This window comes from Mus pahari, chromosome 3, assembly GCF_900095145.1.
Source record: "Mus pahari chromosome 3, PAHARI_EIJ_v1.1, whole genome shotgun sequence".
Lineage (NCBI taxonomy): Eukaryota > Metazoa > Chordata > Mammalia > Rodentia > Muridae > Mus > Mus pahari.
In genome coordinates, this window is record NC_034592.1 from 41,355,072 (window position 1) to 41,370,071 (window position 15,000).

Sequence of the window (15,000 nt, forward strand, 5' to 3'; positions counted from 1 at the left end):
TCCTTTCTCTGTGATAACTCCAGCTGTGTCAAGTTGAGACAAAACTAACCAGTACAAGATGGATCTCATGGATGCATTTTCTCAGTAGAGATTCTTTCTTCTCTGATGATTCTACCATGTGTCAAGTTGACACATGGAACCAGCCAGTTCAAAGGGTAAAGAATTATGAGACTATGAAGTTCTGTAGGAAAAGATGTTTGACCTTTGAGAGGGATAAAGAATGCCACCATTCTGATCTCTGTTTAAGTGTTGGATTTTTCAACTCTTCTACTAGTTTAGCTCTGGGAAGTTAGAAGACAAAAAGAACAGACTACTAAACAAATATGCAAACCATTATGGTGGGTACAATTTGTCATCATTCTCATTCTCCTTGTGGTGAAATGTAAATATCCTTAAGCCCAATACCACCTCATTTTCAAACAACATTACTTTCATGGTCAGTTGCTAAAAATTGTTCTTTAAAAAAGTATTAATCAGATATATTAAAGTATAAGTATTATACATGTAAATGATGGGCTTTGAAAAAACTACCAAGGAATGAAAATTATATTTTATACCTAAAACCAAATTCTTCAGTGAACATAACTACTAAAACTAAATAATTACTATAAAAATAGCTACTAGTTTATGAGCAATCAGTACATAGGTGTAATGTTTGTATATAACAGTAGTAATAATTCTATTTCTCTTTCACTTTCTTTCTCTCCCCCCTCTCTCCCCCCCCTCTCTCTCATGTATGTGTGTGCATGTGTGTGTTCATGTGCATGTACTCTGGTAGTCTTTAATACATATGGGGATGGGGAAATTAGTTCCAAGTCCTGTCATAGTATCTTAGGGTTTCTATTGCTCTGAAAAGTTGCCATCATCAAAGCAGCTACTATAAAGGAAAACACAAGAGTTCAAATGTTTAGTCCATATGGATCATGGTGGGAAGCATGGAGGCATGCAGGGATGCATGGTCCTAGAGAGGTAGCTCTGAACTTTACAGTTCTATGTCTGGTTCCATAGACATCAGGAAGAGATAGTCAGACACTGCGTAGGCTTGATCATCTGAGACCTCAAAGCCTACCCTTTCCCCCAGAATAACACCTGTCCTCCCTTCCTCCAATAAGGCCATATCTCCACACCTTCCAATAATACCAAGTCTCTATGAGCAAATGAAGGCATTGTTATTCAAACTACCACACTCTGTGAGTCAAGAACTATGACTATTCAAGTCCATTATTATTATATCAAAGTCAGAATATTTGAATATGAGCATTTCATACCTTTTTTGAACTTGAAAACATCTGAAGATTATGTACTTTAATACACCGCAAATATTGTTATGCAATAGTTTGTATTCTATATTTCTGTTCTTTTGTTATATTAGTGTGTGTGTGTGTGTGTGTGTGTGTGTGTGTGTGTGTGTGTTTATGGTACACATGCTTATGTAGGTTAGAGAACAAGCTTCTAGAATCATGTATCTCTTTCCAACATTCAGGTTCTGGGAATTTAACTAAGCTATTAGGCTGCAAAGAGAGTCCTTATTTCATGAGCCATCTTACTTGCCAAATTGTCTATTTTGACAATTTTTGTCTATTTTGAAAGAATTCCTCCTTTCAAAGAAACTTTCTTTAACAGTGTTTTTCTTGAATAAATAAATGGTCACAATGTAACACACACTTCTCATTGCTAAAGCAATGCTTATGATTTAATTAATTAAAACACTACTCAGTCTCTCCAAAGAATGGCTTCGAAAAAAAAGAAAAAAAAGAAGGATATATACATGGTTAGCAGAACGAAAAGTATCCTAAAACATTAGTAAGAATACTAACATCAGTGTGTACATGGTTTAGGGAAAATTTGATGGCTGGGGCTGGGTAAGAATTCACAGTCCCAAATGGAAGAGTATTGTGATAGATTTTTCTGCAAATCAAATTTGGATTTTGACACTGCTTGTCTTTATCACTTCACAATGAGATTCACTCCTAGCAGAATTCAGATACTAAATTATCTTCTAAATAATAACTAGGTAACTACTGGGCACTGTAACTTGGGTTACCTAGTAAAATGACATGAAAAGAATTAGATCTTAGCTGCAAATATTTAAAGAGGTGATGTTCCTTAATAAAATGTCACTATCCTAGCACAAAATATGCATTAATAGAATATTTTGTTAGAATATGTAACATCTCTATGTTCTGCCTAAACTTTGGTCATGACAAGAATTCTCATTGTATAATTCCTATTGGTTCTTATATGGGATTATTCTTTTCCCCAGATCTGGCAATGTGGAGGTTCTTTGGAGATTGTGACTTGTTCTCATGTCGGTCACGTTTTTCGAAAGGCGACTCCATACACATTCCCTGGTGGCACTGGCCATGTCATTAACAAGAACAACAGAAGACTGGCAGAAGTGTGGATGGATGAGTTCAAAGATTTCTTCTATATCATATCCCCAGGTATGCAGTGCTGAAATTTGCCATCTTCTAAAAGGGAAAGTAAAATTTTAAACATGTTGAATATCTGTTTCATTGTTCTTACTATCCTAAGAGCTAAAGTAAAATGTTATTCATTATCAGAATAACATGGAAAATTTTATGTGAGAATGGTTTAGGCTAAAATAATTTTCACCTAAAGTAAGAATCTTAAATGGGCATTTTAAAAACTCTCCCAACTTTTTTATTACCCAATTAAAGAAGGATGCACATACAGACATTCAAATTTATTTTAATACACTAGGAAACTTTTAACTTGTATTTAAACAGGAATGATTTAGTAAACTGTTAATAAATTTAAGTAAAGAACCAATGAAACCTTTTTGCATTCTCTAAAATCTATAGACATTTAAATATTACTTATTTGAAAAATACTTTAGGAATAAGGAGTTTTATAATAATTCAATTTCATGATGTTAAAAATTTTGGGGAGTTACTTTTATTATTTCTTTTTGACTTATTCTTTCTCCAATAGAAATATTACTTATTTCCCAAAAAAGACAGAATATTAATATATTAAAATAAGAAGGAAATAACAGAAAATTGAAGCATGAACATCGGGACTTTAAGTATATTCAGCTTTATAAACAAACAAACAAATATCTAATTACATAAATGTTGCAAGAGAAGTATAATGATTGTCTTTGAGGTGTCAAAATGTAGAATGGAATATCAAAATAAAAATAAAAGGATCTTGGATATATTAACAAAACTATTCAATGATTTTTCTTTGATATTTTAGATATGGCTTCAAAGTATCCAGTGACCTTCTTATGTTACCCATAGGAACAACACCAATTTACACCTTCATATTCTTTCTCACATAGTAATCTATCATACAGCTTAAAAGGCCAGTTTGCATTGTAAATGATATGCACTGATTTATGAAGCTATATATAATGTCAGTAACTGATTTTATAATAAACAAGTATGAAGAATAGAAAAGTCAGTAAGAACCTTCTTATAATCCAGAATTCTATATGAGAAAGAAAAACTGAGGCTTTGTGTGTTTGTGAATGTGTGATTAGAAAGACCTTTTCACACTTTTTTTTTTTTTGCCCTGTCTGTGTCAAGTCAAAATGCTATTTCAAGAACAGTACTTTGTGACTAGAAGTATTTCCTTTTATAGTAGAAATTCTGTCCAGATGTTCACAGAGTTCAACAGAAAATGTAAAATCTGCAGGAAAGAAGTGACATTTATATAACCTTTACGTATTACTTTGTTGGTATTTCTTGAATGGAAATCATTTCTTATAGAAAATTTTAAACTACAATATAAATAAAGAACTAATGGAGGAAGGAAATGTATTATGAGGAATTATGTGAGGCTTGCATTAACAATGTGAGCGATTGGAGATCATTGGGAAAATGTGCACTGAATTAATTCTCAGTGACCATCATAGGTGTTAAGTAATGTTAGGGCAGTCTAAAAGGCCTTTCTTCTCCAGTCTCTGAGGGTTGAATGAAATGAACTGACAAGAAAAGAATGCATATAAACACATTAATATGCAAGAGGGGTGAAACCTCACAAGACTGTGAACCTGCAATAATATGATTTGAAAACCTCCATATCATTTTTTATAGTTGATGTGGGGGATGTGAGACAGTAAATAAATTTTAGAGAAGTTCAAAGGACTAAAAAAACATATAATATAGGAAATGTCCATTTGGCCTGTGCACACATGTGTGCATACACACGCACATGCGCACTCCCACACACATACACACGTGCTGTTAGTATTTATGGATGGAATGTGATAACCAATGTTCTATTACAAAAGAATAAGCTTGTTACTCTTGACATCATGAAGGCTGCTCTTGTGGTATGAGTTTAGTAATGAAAGTTTAGGGAAGGAAGCAGAGATGGCTGTAGCCATCTCTGTAGGTGGGAAACTTTTAACTACTGTAAATTAGATCAATAAAGTTTATCTCTGTCCTGGTCCAGGGAAAGACAGTTGGGAGACAAGTTTTGGGCTCATTTTAAAAGTTATTTTAATATTTAATTTATCAAACTGCTTTGAATAATAAATGCCTTATTTGTGGAGTATTGATCTTAAAACCTCAGTATTAGATATTTTTTATAATTTTCAATTGAAAAATGTAAAAGAAGGACAACTGTTTTACAAACAGCACAGAAATGGTCAGTGTCAGAGTTTATGTGGTATAGTTTCTATGTGAACTAAGAACTTGACACTAAAGAGCAGAGCTATTTGTGTAAATACTACAGACTGGCCCCACTTGGGGTCCCCGATCTGTGTGGAACTGGGTCTCTTGGTTGCAGGTGAGCGAGGATTCGGCAAATGAGTGACAGACAGTCCACACGAGAGAGGGTGTAGAACTGAATGTATTCTCATAAAGTGAACACCAGTGTTATAAAGTACAGAGAACAAAAGGGTAGGATGTCACAGTAGTCAAAGTACATTGAAGTTACTTTACACAAAACAGAGGAATGACTTCAAAGGGACTTACAGGAGCCAGGTAATGTTTACAGTTAAGATAAAGCAGTTCTGCCTAGGGTCAGCTAAAGACAGGTAAGGATTTCACACCTTAGTCACAATTTGTGCTACTCCTTTAAGCTTTGTGAAAGCTAGCACCAGGGGGTTCTGTACTAGCAGACCTTCTCATGAATAATGCAATACCACACACACACACACACCCCTCTATTTCCTAGGCCTTGGTAAATACTTGCATATGAAAGTAACCTTTTCACTGAATTCAGAGCTCCTGGCTTTAAGGAATTTTTAGGACTTTGGAACACTGGCTTTAAGGAAATTTTAGGACTTTGGAACACTAGTGGAAACTTCACCTATGATATATATTCAATCTTTAAAGGCATTAATAATATTGAAAGAGAGCATACACCGTACAAGCATGCGGATAAGGTTCGTGTATATAGATTATTGGAAATGCCAGGACTCCAGGAGGCTGAATCTCCTTGAGACTCTTTTCCTCAGGACTCCTTCAGGTTTTCAGGCCTGTTGTGAGCCACCACTGAAGTAGGTGTGGCATGTAACCTGGACAGAACCTATTTTCCACCACATTCATGAGCACCTGGGATGTTCTTGTTCTTACTACCTAGGGTTGTATCTTAGCATGTGTAAAAAAGAGATGGCCAGAATGAACTGTTATCACCCAAGAATTTTAAAAGGGCTATTGCACTTAGGGACAGGGGCAATCTGCTTCCAAAGTTAAAAACTAAAGAAATTATAAATTCTCAATAGGAAAAGGAGAATTTAAGTGGGTCAGAATCTAGATCTGGACTACTCCAAACAAAACCAAAATATGGCAGGCTACAGATCACCCTGAATCAGATAGTTAAAATAGTCAAGAAGCTAGCAATCAGTTATTTTTATGATAAAGAGTTTAGCTATCACTTAATTGTGCTATAGATTATGATGAATGCTACAATTTAAAAGTCAGAATAACAAAGGTAATCGTTATTTTCTTGAGTGATGAATGTTTGACTCTGTGTGTCCTATGGCAATAAGCGGATTTCAAAAATGGAAATACAGGCTTTTACATGCATGCCTAAAATTATATCATTCACTGTACTGAACACACAGCTATGTATGTTTTAGTTGATATAGACCCAGCCCACTGAGAAGTACAATCCCCAAATCATTGGGACTTGTATAAGTGAGGAGAAGTCAGGCAAGCAAGCAGGCAGGCAGGCAGACCAATACATTTATTTCTCTCCGCTCCTGAACATGAATGAAGCATGACTAGCTGTTTTGAGCTCCTATCACTGTGACTTCCTGCTATGATGACCTATAACCTGGAAGACTAAGCCATCTTTGTATCCTAAGCTGTTTTCTGATCAGGGTATTTTGTCATAGCAATGAAAATGAAGTCAATACAGAGACAATGGACAATCCACCTTTAGCATTTACAGTGTTATGTTAGCTTTATTTACTTATCTCTCTGGGTAAAGTCATTTCAGATTTATGTTCCTAATATTTATAAATTTCCCTATACCTTTGTAGAGCTTAAAAACATTTGTTGGAGAGTTTAAAGAACTAACAGATAAGAAATGAGTTTTGATGGGAGACCCCTGGTTTTGCTTTCTGTTAACTTACCTATCAATACATGTACCATTTACACCAAGGAATTACATCACTACCTTTGTCCATCCTCTCATATCCAAAAACAGGTTAAATACCCATATATGCCTGGAAAGAATGTCCAAGTGCTTCATATGTGGCCTGTCTTTATAACTTTTACATAATATAATTGTACTGGCTAGTTTTGTGTCAACTTGACACAGCTGGAGTTATCACAGAGAAAGGAGCTTTAGTTGGGGAAACCACGAGATCCAGCTTTGGGGCATTTTCTCAATTAGTGATCAAGGGGGAGAGACACCTTGTGGTTGGGACCATCTCTGGGCTGGTAGTCTTGGATTTTATAAGAGAGCAGGATGAGAAAGCCAGGGGAAGCAAGCCAGTAAAGAACATCCCTCCATGGCCTCTGCATCAGCTCCTGCTTCTTGACCTGCTTGAGTTCCAGTCCTGACTTCTTTCAGTGATGAACAGCAATGTGGAAATGTAAGCTGAGTAAACCCTTTCCTCCCCAACTTACTTCTTGGTCTTGATGTTTATGCAAGAATAGAAACCCTGACCAAGACAATAATAATATAATAGAACTGCACTGCCAAGGGCCAGCCTAGGCTTGCTCAGGGATCCTGAGGAAAGGGTATTTGCAAACTGGATGTCAATCATGAGTACAATCTGACAGCTCTGCCATCTGCTTGAGATAGCTCTTGGCTCTGTAGTCTATTCAAGATGGCTTTCTACACCCTCTTGCAAGAAAAAAATTCTACAAGCTCCTGGATAGCTCATGCATTTTCTGACCAAGGTCAAAAAAGATGCTACAAAAAAGAAAGAAAGAAAATACAAGTCTAAAACCACTGTAACAGCTCTCTAGGATAGCTTTTAGGTTTTCTGAAAATTCTAGAGGAGCTATATTCACTCTCCAGGCAGTTTTCTCTGGATAGCTCTCTCTTGCAGACCAAAACCTATCTTTTTACATATCAATTCAATCCTCCATTCCAGGTTCCCTTTGTGACTTTAGACCCTTGATTCTTAGAAAAGACAACAAGTACATTGTTTAACATAGCAATGCCTGCCTTTGTAAGCACAGACAATAAGCTAGAAGGATCTACTCTGAGTAACAGTGTTCACGATTTTTGCTGAGGACATTAGACACACCCTTGCCTTCCAGACTGGATCCATGCTCTTTCTGATTATCTTGAAGTTGTTAACATTGGCCAGGAAAATATCTCCAGTGGGAGGAGCATAAAGTAAATTATCAAGCCTTATGCCTAGCAACCATCCACACTCTTGGAGGCTCATGCCCTGCTGGCTCTGCTCCAGGGGCAGGAACTGTGTTACACACCTCTTCTGCCATGCAGGACTCAACAATTCACTTAATGCACCCTTCTTGCTATAACTAATTCAAAAATTTTTAAGATACAAAGAAGCTTAATATGAGTCTCTTAAATATATAAAACAAAGCTACTTTTAAGCTTGTTGATTTCTGTGTTTTCTGAGTCCTGATTTGCTTAATGTTCGAAGAGCTCTGATTCTGTGAAAAGCTACACATGCAAACTGCTTTTATCTGTTTACCCTGCTGTTTATTTCATGTCCTGGTTCTATTGGCCTTCACTCAATTTGGCTACTTTGAAAACATGAGAACTAATTTCTATCTGTACCTGGAGTTTAATGAGGAGCAATACCACTTTGGAGCAATGTTAAGAATCCTTTCTAGCAAGTGTTTAGTGTGCTTTCTGCCTATCTTCTTAAAGATGCCAATACTCTGTCTAGCATCATGGATTTTAAAGCCCATAGGCCCTTAAGGCCTGAGGCAGTTTTTACTAGTAATTGGGCTGTTTCAGCTAGAGCCAATCTGATGGCCCTAGCAAATCCTTTTAAATGAAGGGATGTAAGTAGAGATCAGTCTTCACAGAACACTCCTTGTAAATGCAGGTGTTCTTTTCCTTCCTGTTGGTCACAAGCATAACTTTTAGGAACTTGAAAATCAAGTATAATCATAAAACCACATCTTTGAAACAGTTGCTTTTCGATTAACATTGATTTTCTTTCTTTGGGGAGGTGGCTTTCCAGCTGTATGTCAACAGTCATGGTGACTAGGGCCAGCTATCTGGATATTAACCCTGGGTTCTCCTTTTCTCAGCTGACAGTTTGTGATCTTTCCTTGAACAAAAAATAGAGAGGAAATTAAGTAGGCAGGGTCTAGGAATGCACCTCTAATGTTTTTATGGAAACAGCGTATCTTCTTCAGCAATATTGGAGCAATATGATTTCTATTACAGGCAAGAAAAAATCCATATTTAGAAAAGATCTTGGAGTTCTCTTTGAAAGTTAGCTTGAGAGAGAGAGAGAGAGAGAGAGAGAGAGAGAGAGAGAGAGAGAGAGACTTTACCAAAGGCAGAGTATTTGAACAGTATCAGCAGGCCACTGTTGAATTTGAAGATCTGTATAAGTTATTTTTTGATACAATAAATGATAGGTATTTACACAACTTATTTTCTTTGAAAAGTGGTGAAAATGTGTTTTTATAACCACTGGTTTGACATTTTCAGGAAAATGTACAGTATGAAAATTTTTATTAGTCTAGTAATATTTTTGTTGATTTTCTTAACATGAACTTCTCAGTAAAGACTGTAACATTTCTGGGGGGGAAAAAGGATAGCTTTGGTGAATTTTGATTTTTTTTCATTAAATACTTTTCTACAACAGCAAATCTGATCCAACACTGATTGTGTCTGACTTGGTCATGAAAAAATGATTAATCATTTCATGTGTCATTGTGTTCTAGTTTGCTAGGTGATGTTTATTAATCTTTGTAGTACCTTAATAAGCTAAATTTTGAAATGTGTATGCGAGTGGCTTTTCATGTTGCTGAATGTTTCCATCAAAAGGTTTGAATTTTTAGTTAAGTGTGGCAGTAGGTTAGCTTTAATTTTCAGATCTTTTGTTGTTACCCCCAAATACCTTCTAAAACAATCTCCTTTTCTTTTTCTTTTCTTTTCTTTTCTTTTCTTTTCTTTTCTTTTCTTTTCTTTTCTTTTCTTTTCCTTTTCTTTTCTTTTCTCTCTCTCTCTCTCTCTCTCTCTCTCTCTCTCTCTCTCTCTCTCTCTTTGGTTTTTCGAGACAGGGTTTCTCTGTGTAGCCCTGGCTGACCTGCAACTCACTTTGTAGACTAGGCTGGCCTCGAACTCAGAAATCTGCCTGTCTCTGCCTCCCAAGTGCTGGGATTAAAGGCGTGTGCCACCACTGCCTGGCCAATCTCCTTTTTCTATTCACTGATATTTGTGTCCTCTTTTTGATTTTTTTACACATTGCAAGTCCAATTTCTGCTACCCATATATTCATGAATATTGACTTTTCAGTGAAGCCTGGTTAACTTATAAGGGCTTACATTCCTATCGAAAACTATATACCCCTCTTGTACAAGACAGTGATTGCCAATAGCTCTTTGGCTAGAGATATGACTACATATATTGGCAACTCCACTCTCTATGTTGAGAAGTGGTCTGACTTGTGCTTGTAGGTCTTGTGTGGACAGTCACAGCCATACTGAATTCAGATGTGTATTCATGCAGCCTGTTGTGTATAGAAGACATAGACCTCTGATTCTTATGAAGCTTTCTTAGCACTGGTTAGTTTTGCAAATGAGTTTTTGATATCTGAATTTGATAGAGGAGAAAGTATGGAGTACACTTGAACTTATTGGCACAGGGAAGGGCTTTCTGAGCAGGAACAGAATGTAAGAGCAAGCTACCTGATGCCCTGGATCTTACCATCTTTCCACCTGCTCTTCTGGATTTATTGATTTTTTTTTTCTTTCTTGCAAGTAGTTCTTATACTATAGAATCATTAAATCAACCCTCAAAATTTCTACATCCTGGATTTTACTTATATTCCTTTCTTTATCACCATCTCATTGGGTTTGTTTACATTGTTTCCAATGAGTCAACAATTTCTTCAGTTATTTTTATTGTTGACATTTGGATTTTTTTCTGGGATGAAAGTTTTCATACATTTTTTAAAACTAATAATCTTGATTCAATTGCTATTGGATATTTTTTCACGTTATGGATTCATAAATCTTTATATATTTTGGCAATGAAATAATATGTTACTAAATATTTCCCTTAAATATATATATATTTTTTTTTTGGTTTTTCGAGACAGGGTTTCTCTCCCTTAAATATTTATGTATATTCAATTTTGTTGGCAAAACAAGATTTTAAAATAATATATGTGTTAAAATATATCTATTTTAAAATTCATTGTTTCTTTGGACATTATGTGATTTTTAATAATATGTCCCAATTTTCACATAGTTTAGACACTGAAAAATATTCTTTAATTTAATATTTAATTTCATAAAGGTCACACTCCATTTTCACTGAAATCAGTAATCTTTCAGAAAAATAGGCATAGCCCAAGACCAGGATTAGATAGTTCAACACATGATTATATTTATAACTTCTTTCATAAAAGTATCATGTATAATAGTTATACTTTTAAATATATTAAAGTAATTATATTGTGTCTCATTATATTAATTCTAAATATCCAGAATTCACTCATGATCTGTAATACTATTCAACAAATGATATAAATCATACTTACTGGAAATCAGAGAGACTTGTATTTGTGAATTAGCAATATAACAACCTCTTCAGATAATTAGTACCACAGAATAATTTTATCATTATCAAATCTAAGTAGTCTCCAAGCATTTTTAAAGTGACCAGCACTAAGTTCTATTATGAATTGATTCACAGTACAGCAACTACTTCCAATGTTCAGACAACAAAATACCTGTATATTTAAAGGACTTTTGTCTTAACACATACATTGCTCTAACTTAATTGTAATTTTCTGCAATTCTAGTGAATAAAGCAGTTTGAAATTTTCAATAAGTAAGTTTTACCCCAATGAGATTAGAAGAGGTCATGATTAATTTTCAAGTCTCCCAGTCTTGTTGAACTAGTCAAATAAGGAAATTTAATAATTTTTGAGTTTGGGCAAATGATCAAAAATCACTTTATAAGATGCATATTATTTCTTTGTCTTTTTTTGGGTCAGGAGATGGCTGAACATTTTTTTTTTAATGTAAGAGGATTAAAAATGAATCAAATGTGACTTGAGCACATGCAGTGAGGTTTTATCATAACTACTTTCCTCTTGTCAGTGTTTTCCGAGTGTCCTCATTTTATTATTTAGTTCTGTCACAACTAAAGTTGAGCAGCTTATGAGTTATATAATAATTAATTACTTTTAAACTTTTAATTCTAATTCTTAGTAGAATTGAATGGAATGGATCACTCTGACACTAGGCAGCGGTCATTTACCAGAAGCTACTGCTGTCCGGGCAGGTTAGAATACAGACTTCTTATTTTTTTTTTATTAGATATTTTCTTCATTTACATTTCAAATGCCATCCCTTTTCATAATTTCTTCTCTGAAAGTCCCCTACAGCCTCCCCCCACCATGCTCCCCTACCCACCCACTCCTGTTTCTTGGTCACAGTGCCTAGCAAATACAGAAGTGGATGCTCACAGTCATCTATTGGATGGAACACAGGGCCCCCAATGAAGGAGCTAGAGAAAGTATCCAAGGAGCTGAAGGAGTCTGCAACCCTATAGGTGGAACAACAATATGAACTAACCAGTACCTCCAGACTTCTTATTTCTAATACTCTCAGACTAAGTCTCCAATATTAGTTGTTTTGGCAAATCATTTTGCCAAGCAGGATCCTTATGTTATAATCATTTTTGCTATTTAATATAAGTGTAGAATGACCTAGTTACATAAAATCTTAGGAAAGTTAAAAAAAAGTTGACTTTGAAAGATTTGAAATATCTCATCTTTTCGGGATTGAATAATGGAAACAATTAACTATACATCCCTCAATGCACTAAGTTGATATTATGGTAGTCACTTTCACAAGCAAAAGAAACAAAAAGAAAAACAAAACAAAGCATACAAAAACATGACATACAACATTCATCTTCCTCTTATGCGCATGAATTTTTAGTGACCTTAGGGTCAGATTACCTAAGAGATATTACCTATAAAATTGTGTTTCCTGGGAGTTATTTTCCATGTATATATTCACAAAAATTATTTAGAAAGTATTTTAATACATATCTGTATTAAATGAGCTATACAACTCTTTCATGGAAAAGAATCCAGGATAATATATATGAGCTGGAAAGGAAAAGACACATCAGAAGTGTTGGCTTAGATTTTGCTAAGGGAAGAGAAAATGCTTTTGTTTTGTTTTGTTTTCTTTTCTTTTAACAAAAATCGAGACCTAGGTAATAAATGGACCCACTGCATATTTTTATCAGCAGTATAGTAATTATTCAATCATCAACTCTGAAAAGGCGATAGCCATTGTGTTGTTAACTGCTTGGCTCTAACCTACATGGTGTGAAAGCTCTGTCTTAGGCCACATAGACAGACGTGAATTATTCATTAAGTTGGTTAGTAACATAGGTACTAGTCAATGCACATAAACTAAATTATGTCAAGAAAATGTATCAAACAATGAAAGCTTTCTAATTTAAGTATGTTACTTTGAAGAGGAAGGAAATCTGTCCCCATTAATGAAAAAGATTTTTCAGATCTGCCTTCTCCATAGCTGGGTTTGGTGACAAACACATATAATTCAGCAACAAAGTCTGAATTATGAAGGCAGACTGGATTGCATAGTGAGTTTGAGGCCAGTTTGAGCTTCAGAGTAAGATCTTGCCTAAAGGAAAAGAACAGGAAATAAACAAAAGGAATTGTCACTAATATTTATTTCTAACATGTAATCATTTAATTTTCTTAATATTTTATATAACCTATGCATTCCTAATGCATTATGTCTACTAATAAACTTTACAAAGTTTTTAATCCTGGTAACCTAAGGATTTTGTACTACTTAATAATTTAGAAACTTTTATCATTACAGTGTATTTTTTAAAAATCCTTATTGAATTCAAGAAAACACAAATCTGAAGTGCCTGAATAAGGTTTTGATTGAAGAAAATGAATAGAAGATTAAATATAGCTATATATTTATATATACTATACATAAGTAGTATATTTACTATATATCTATATAATACAAATGTAGTATGTACACACACACATACACACTAGCATTTGATCAGTGTTGTATAAACAAAGTAAAAGATTTGAAATTTCGTTTTAAAAGAAGACCTAAGAGAACAGATTGTTTTTACTAAAACAATGTGTTATATAGAAGACCTAGTATATTTTTACAGATTCAGAAAATAAATTATAAGAAGACATTTTTACATTTCATACAGATAAGCCTTCTAGAATTACAATGGATTCAGTGGCCATTAAATAAGCTTATGTAGCAGAAGATGGCCTAGTCAGCCATCATTGGGAAGAGAGGTGCTTTGGTCTTGCAAACTTTATATGCCCCAATACAGGGGAACACCAGGGCCAAGAAGTGGGAGTGGGTGGGTAGAGGAGCAGGGGTGGGGGTGTAGGGGACTTTTGGGATAGCATTTGAAATATAACTGAAGTAAATACCTAATAAGAAATTGGGAAAAAAATAAGGTTAGGAGATATGGTGGCAATTGAATGAGTCATTTTGTATGAACTCTTATCACAGATTTCATTTCTAAAAACACTGTTATCATAGAACCATGCATCAATGATTAGAAACATACTTTGATGACCACAGCACTTAAAATGGAAAGATAAAGGATTTTCATTCAACTTGATAAATTTTAACACATTTTTCCACCATGAAAATGGAGAAGCCCTGTGTGTGGTAGAAACAATGTGAGTTTCCAACTGATATCTGAGAATAATTAGTAATAGCACCCACTTTCACTAACACCAGTGTCTAGTGTTAAGCACTCAGTTATGCAGATGTCATTGAGTAACTTGTCCATTAAAATGAGTATTAGTAAGGAATCACTGGACTGACACCCTTGGCAGCCATTCTGTGTGGAGGAAATGTTCCTCTCATCTGGGAAGATCTTTGTTTTACCTAATTCTCAGGAAAAAGTTGCAAATACTTTAGACTTCTAGGTAATTGATGTGCATGTAACATCTCTGAATTAATTATTTTCTTGGTACTTACTAGAAAGCCTGTATTAAAATACTTCTGAAAAGAGTCTACACATAGATTTTATATTTGGGGGGTTAAAATTATATCACTGCTATATCACAGTCATTTTGGAAATAGACTTTCATGGATCTCTTTATTAATTTGTGTAGATAAATTCGCAACTTGAAAAAAAAAAGACAAGTTGCCAATGGAATACTAATGATCTAACTATAATGTTTGTGACACCTCAGAATATCTTCAGACATCCCCATGAGAATTTCAATTTTTACCAAACATCTTTTGAAATCTCGTGAGTGTTACAAGTCAATTCAATGCATAGCATATATTTTGGTAAGAAGGGGCAATTGATGAGTTAGTAACTTTACCTGCTTAACCACAAAGTGGTGAT

At 34.7% G+C, this 15,000-nt stretch overlaps 1 protein-coding gene across 2 annotated transcripts in view; it reads left to right on the forward strand.

Moving 5' to 3' along the window:
* Positions 1 to 15,000, forward strand: part of Galnt13 (polypeptide N-acetylgalactosaminyltransferase 13) — a 571,919-nt gene that overhangs the window by 395,442 nt on the left and 161,477 nt on the right. For both annotated transcript variants that reach the window (XM_021192182.2, XM_029536704.1), the window contains exon 9: positions 2,264 to 2,444. In XM_021192182.2, the coding sequence (XP_021047841.1) occupies positions 2,264 to 2,444 (181 nt within the window). The remainder of the gene's footprint in view (positions 1 to 2,263; positions 2,445 to 15,000) is intronic.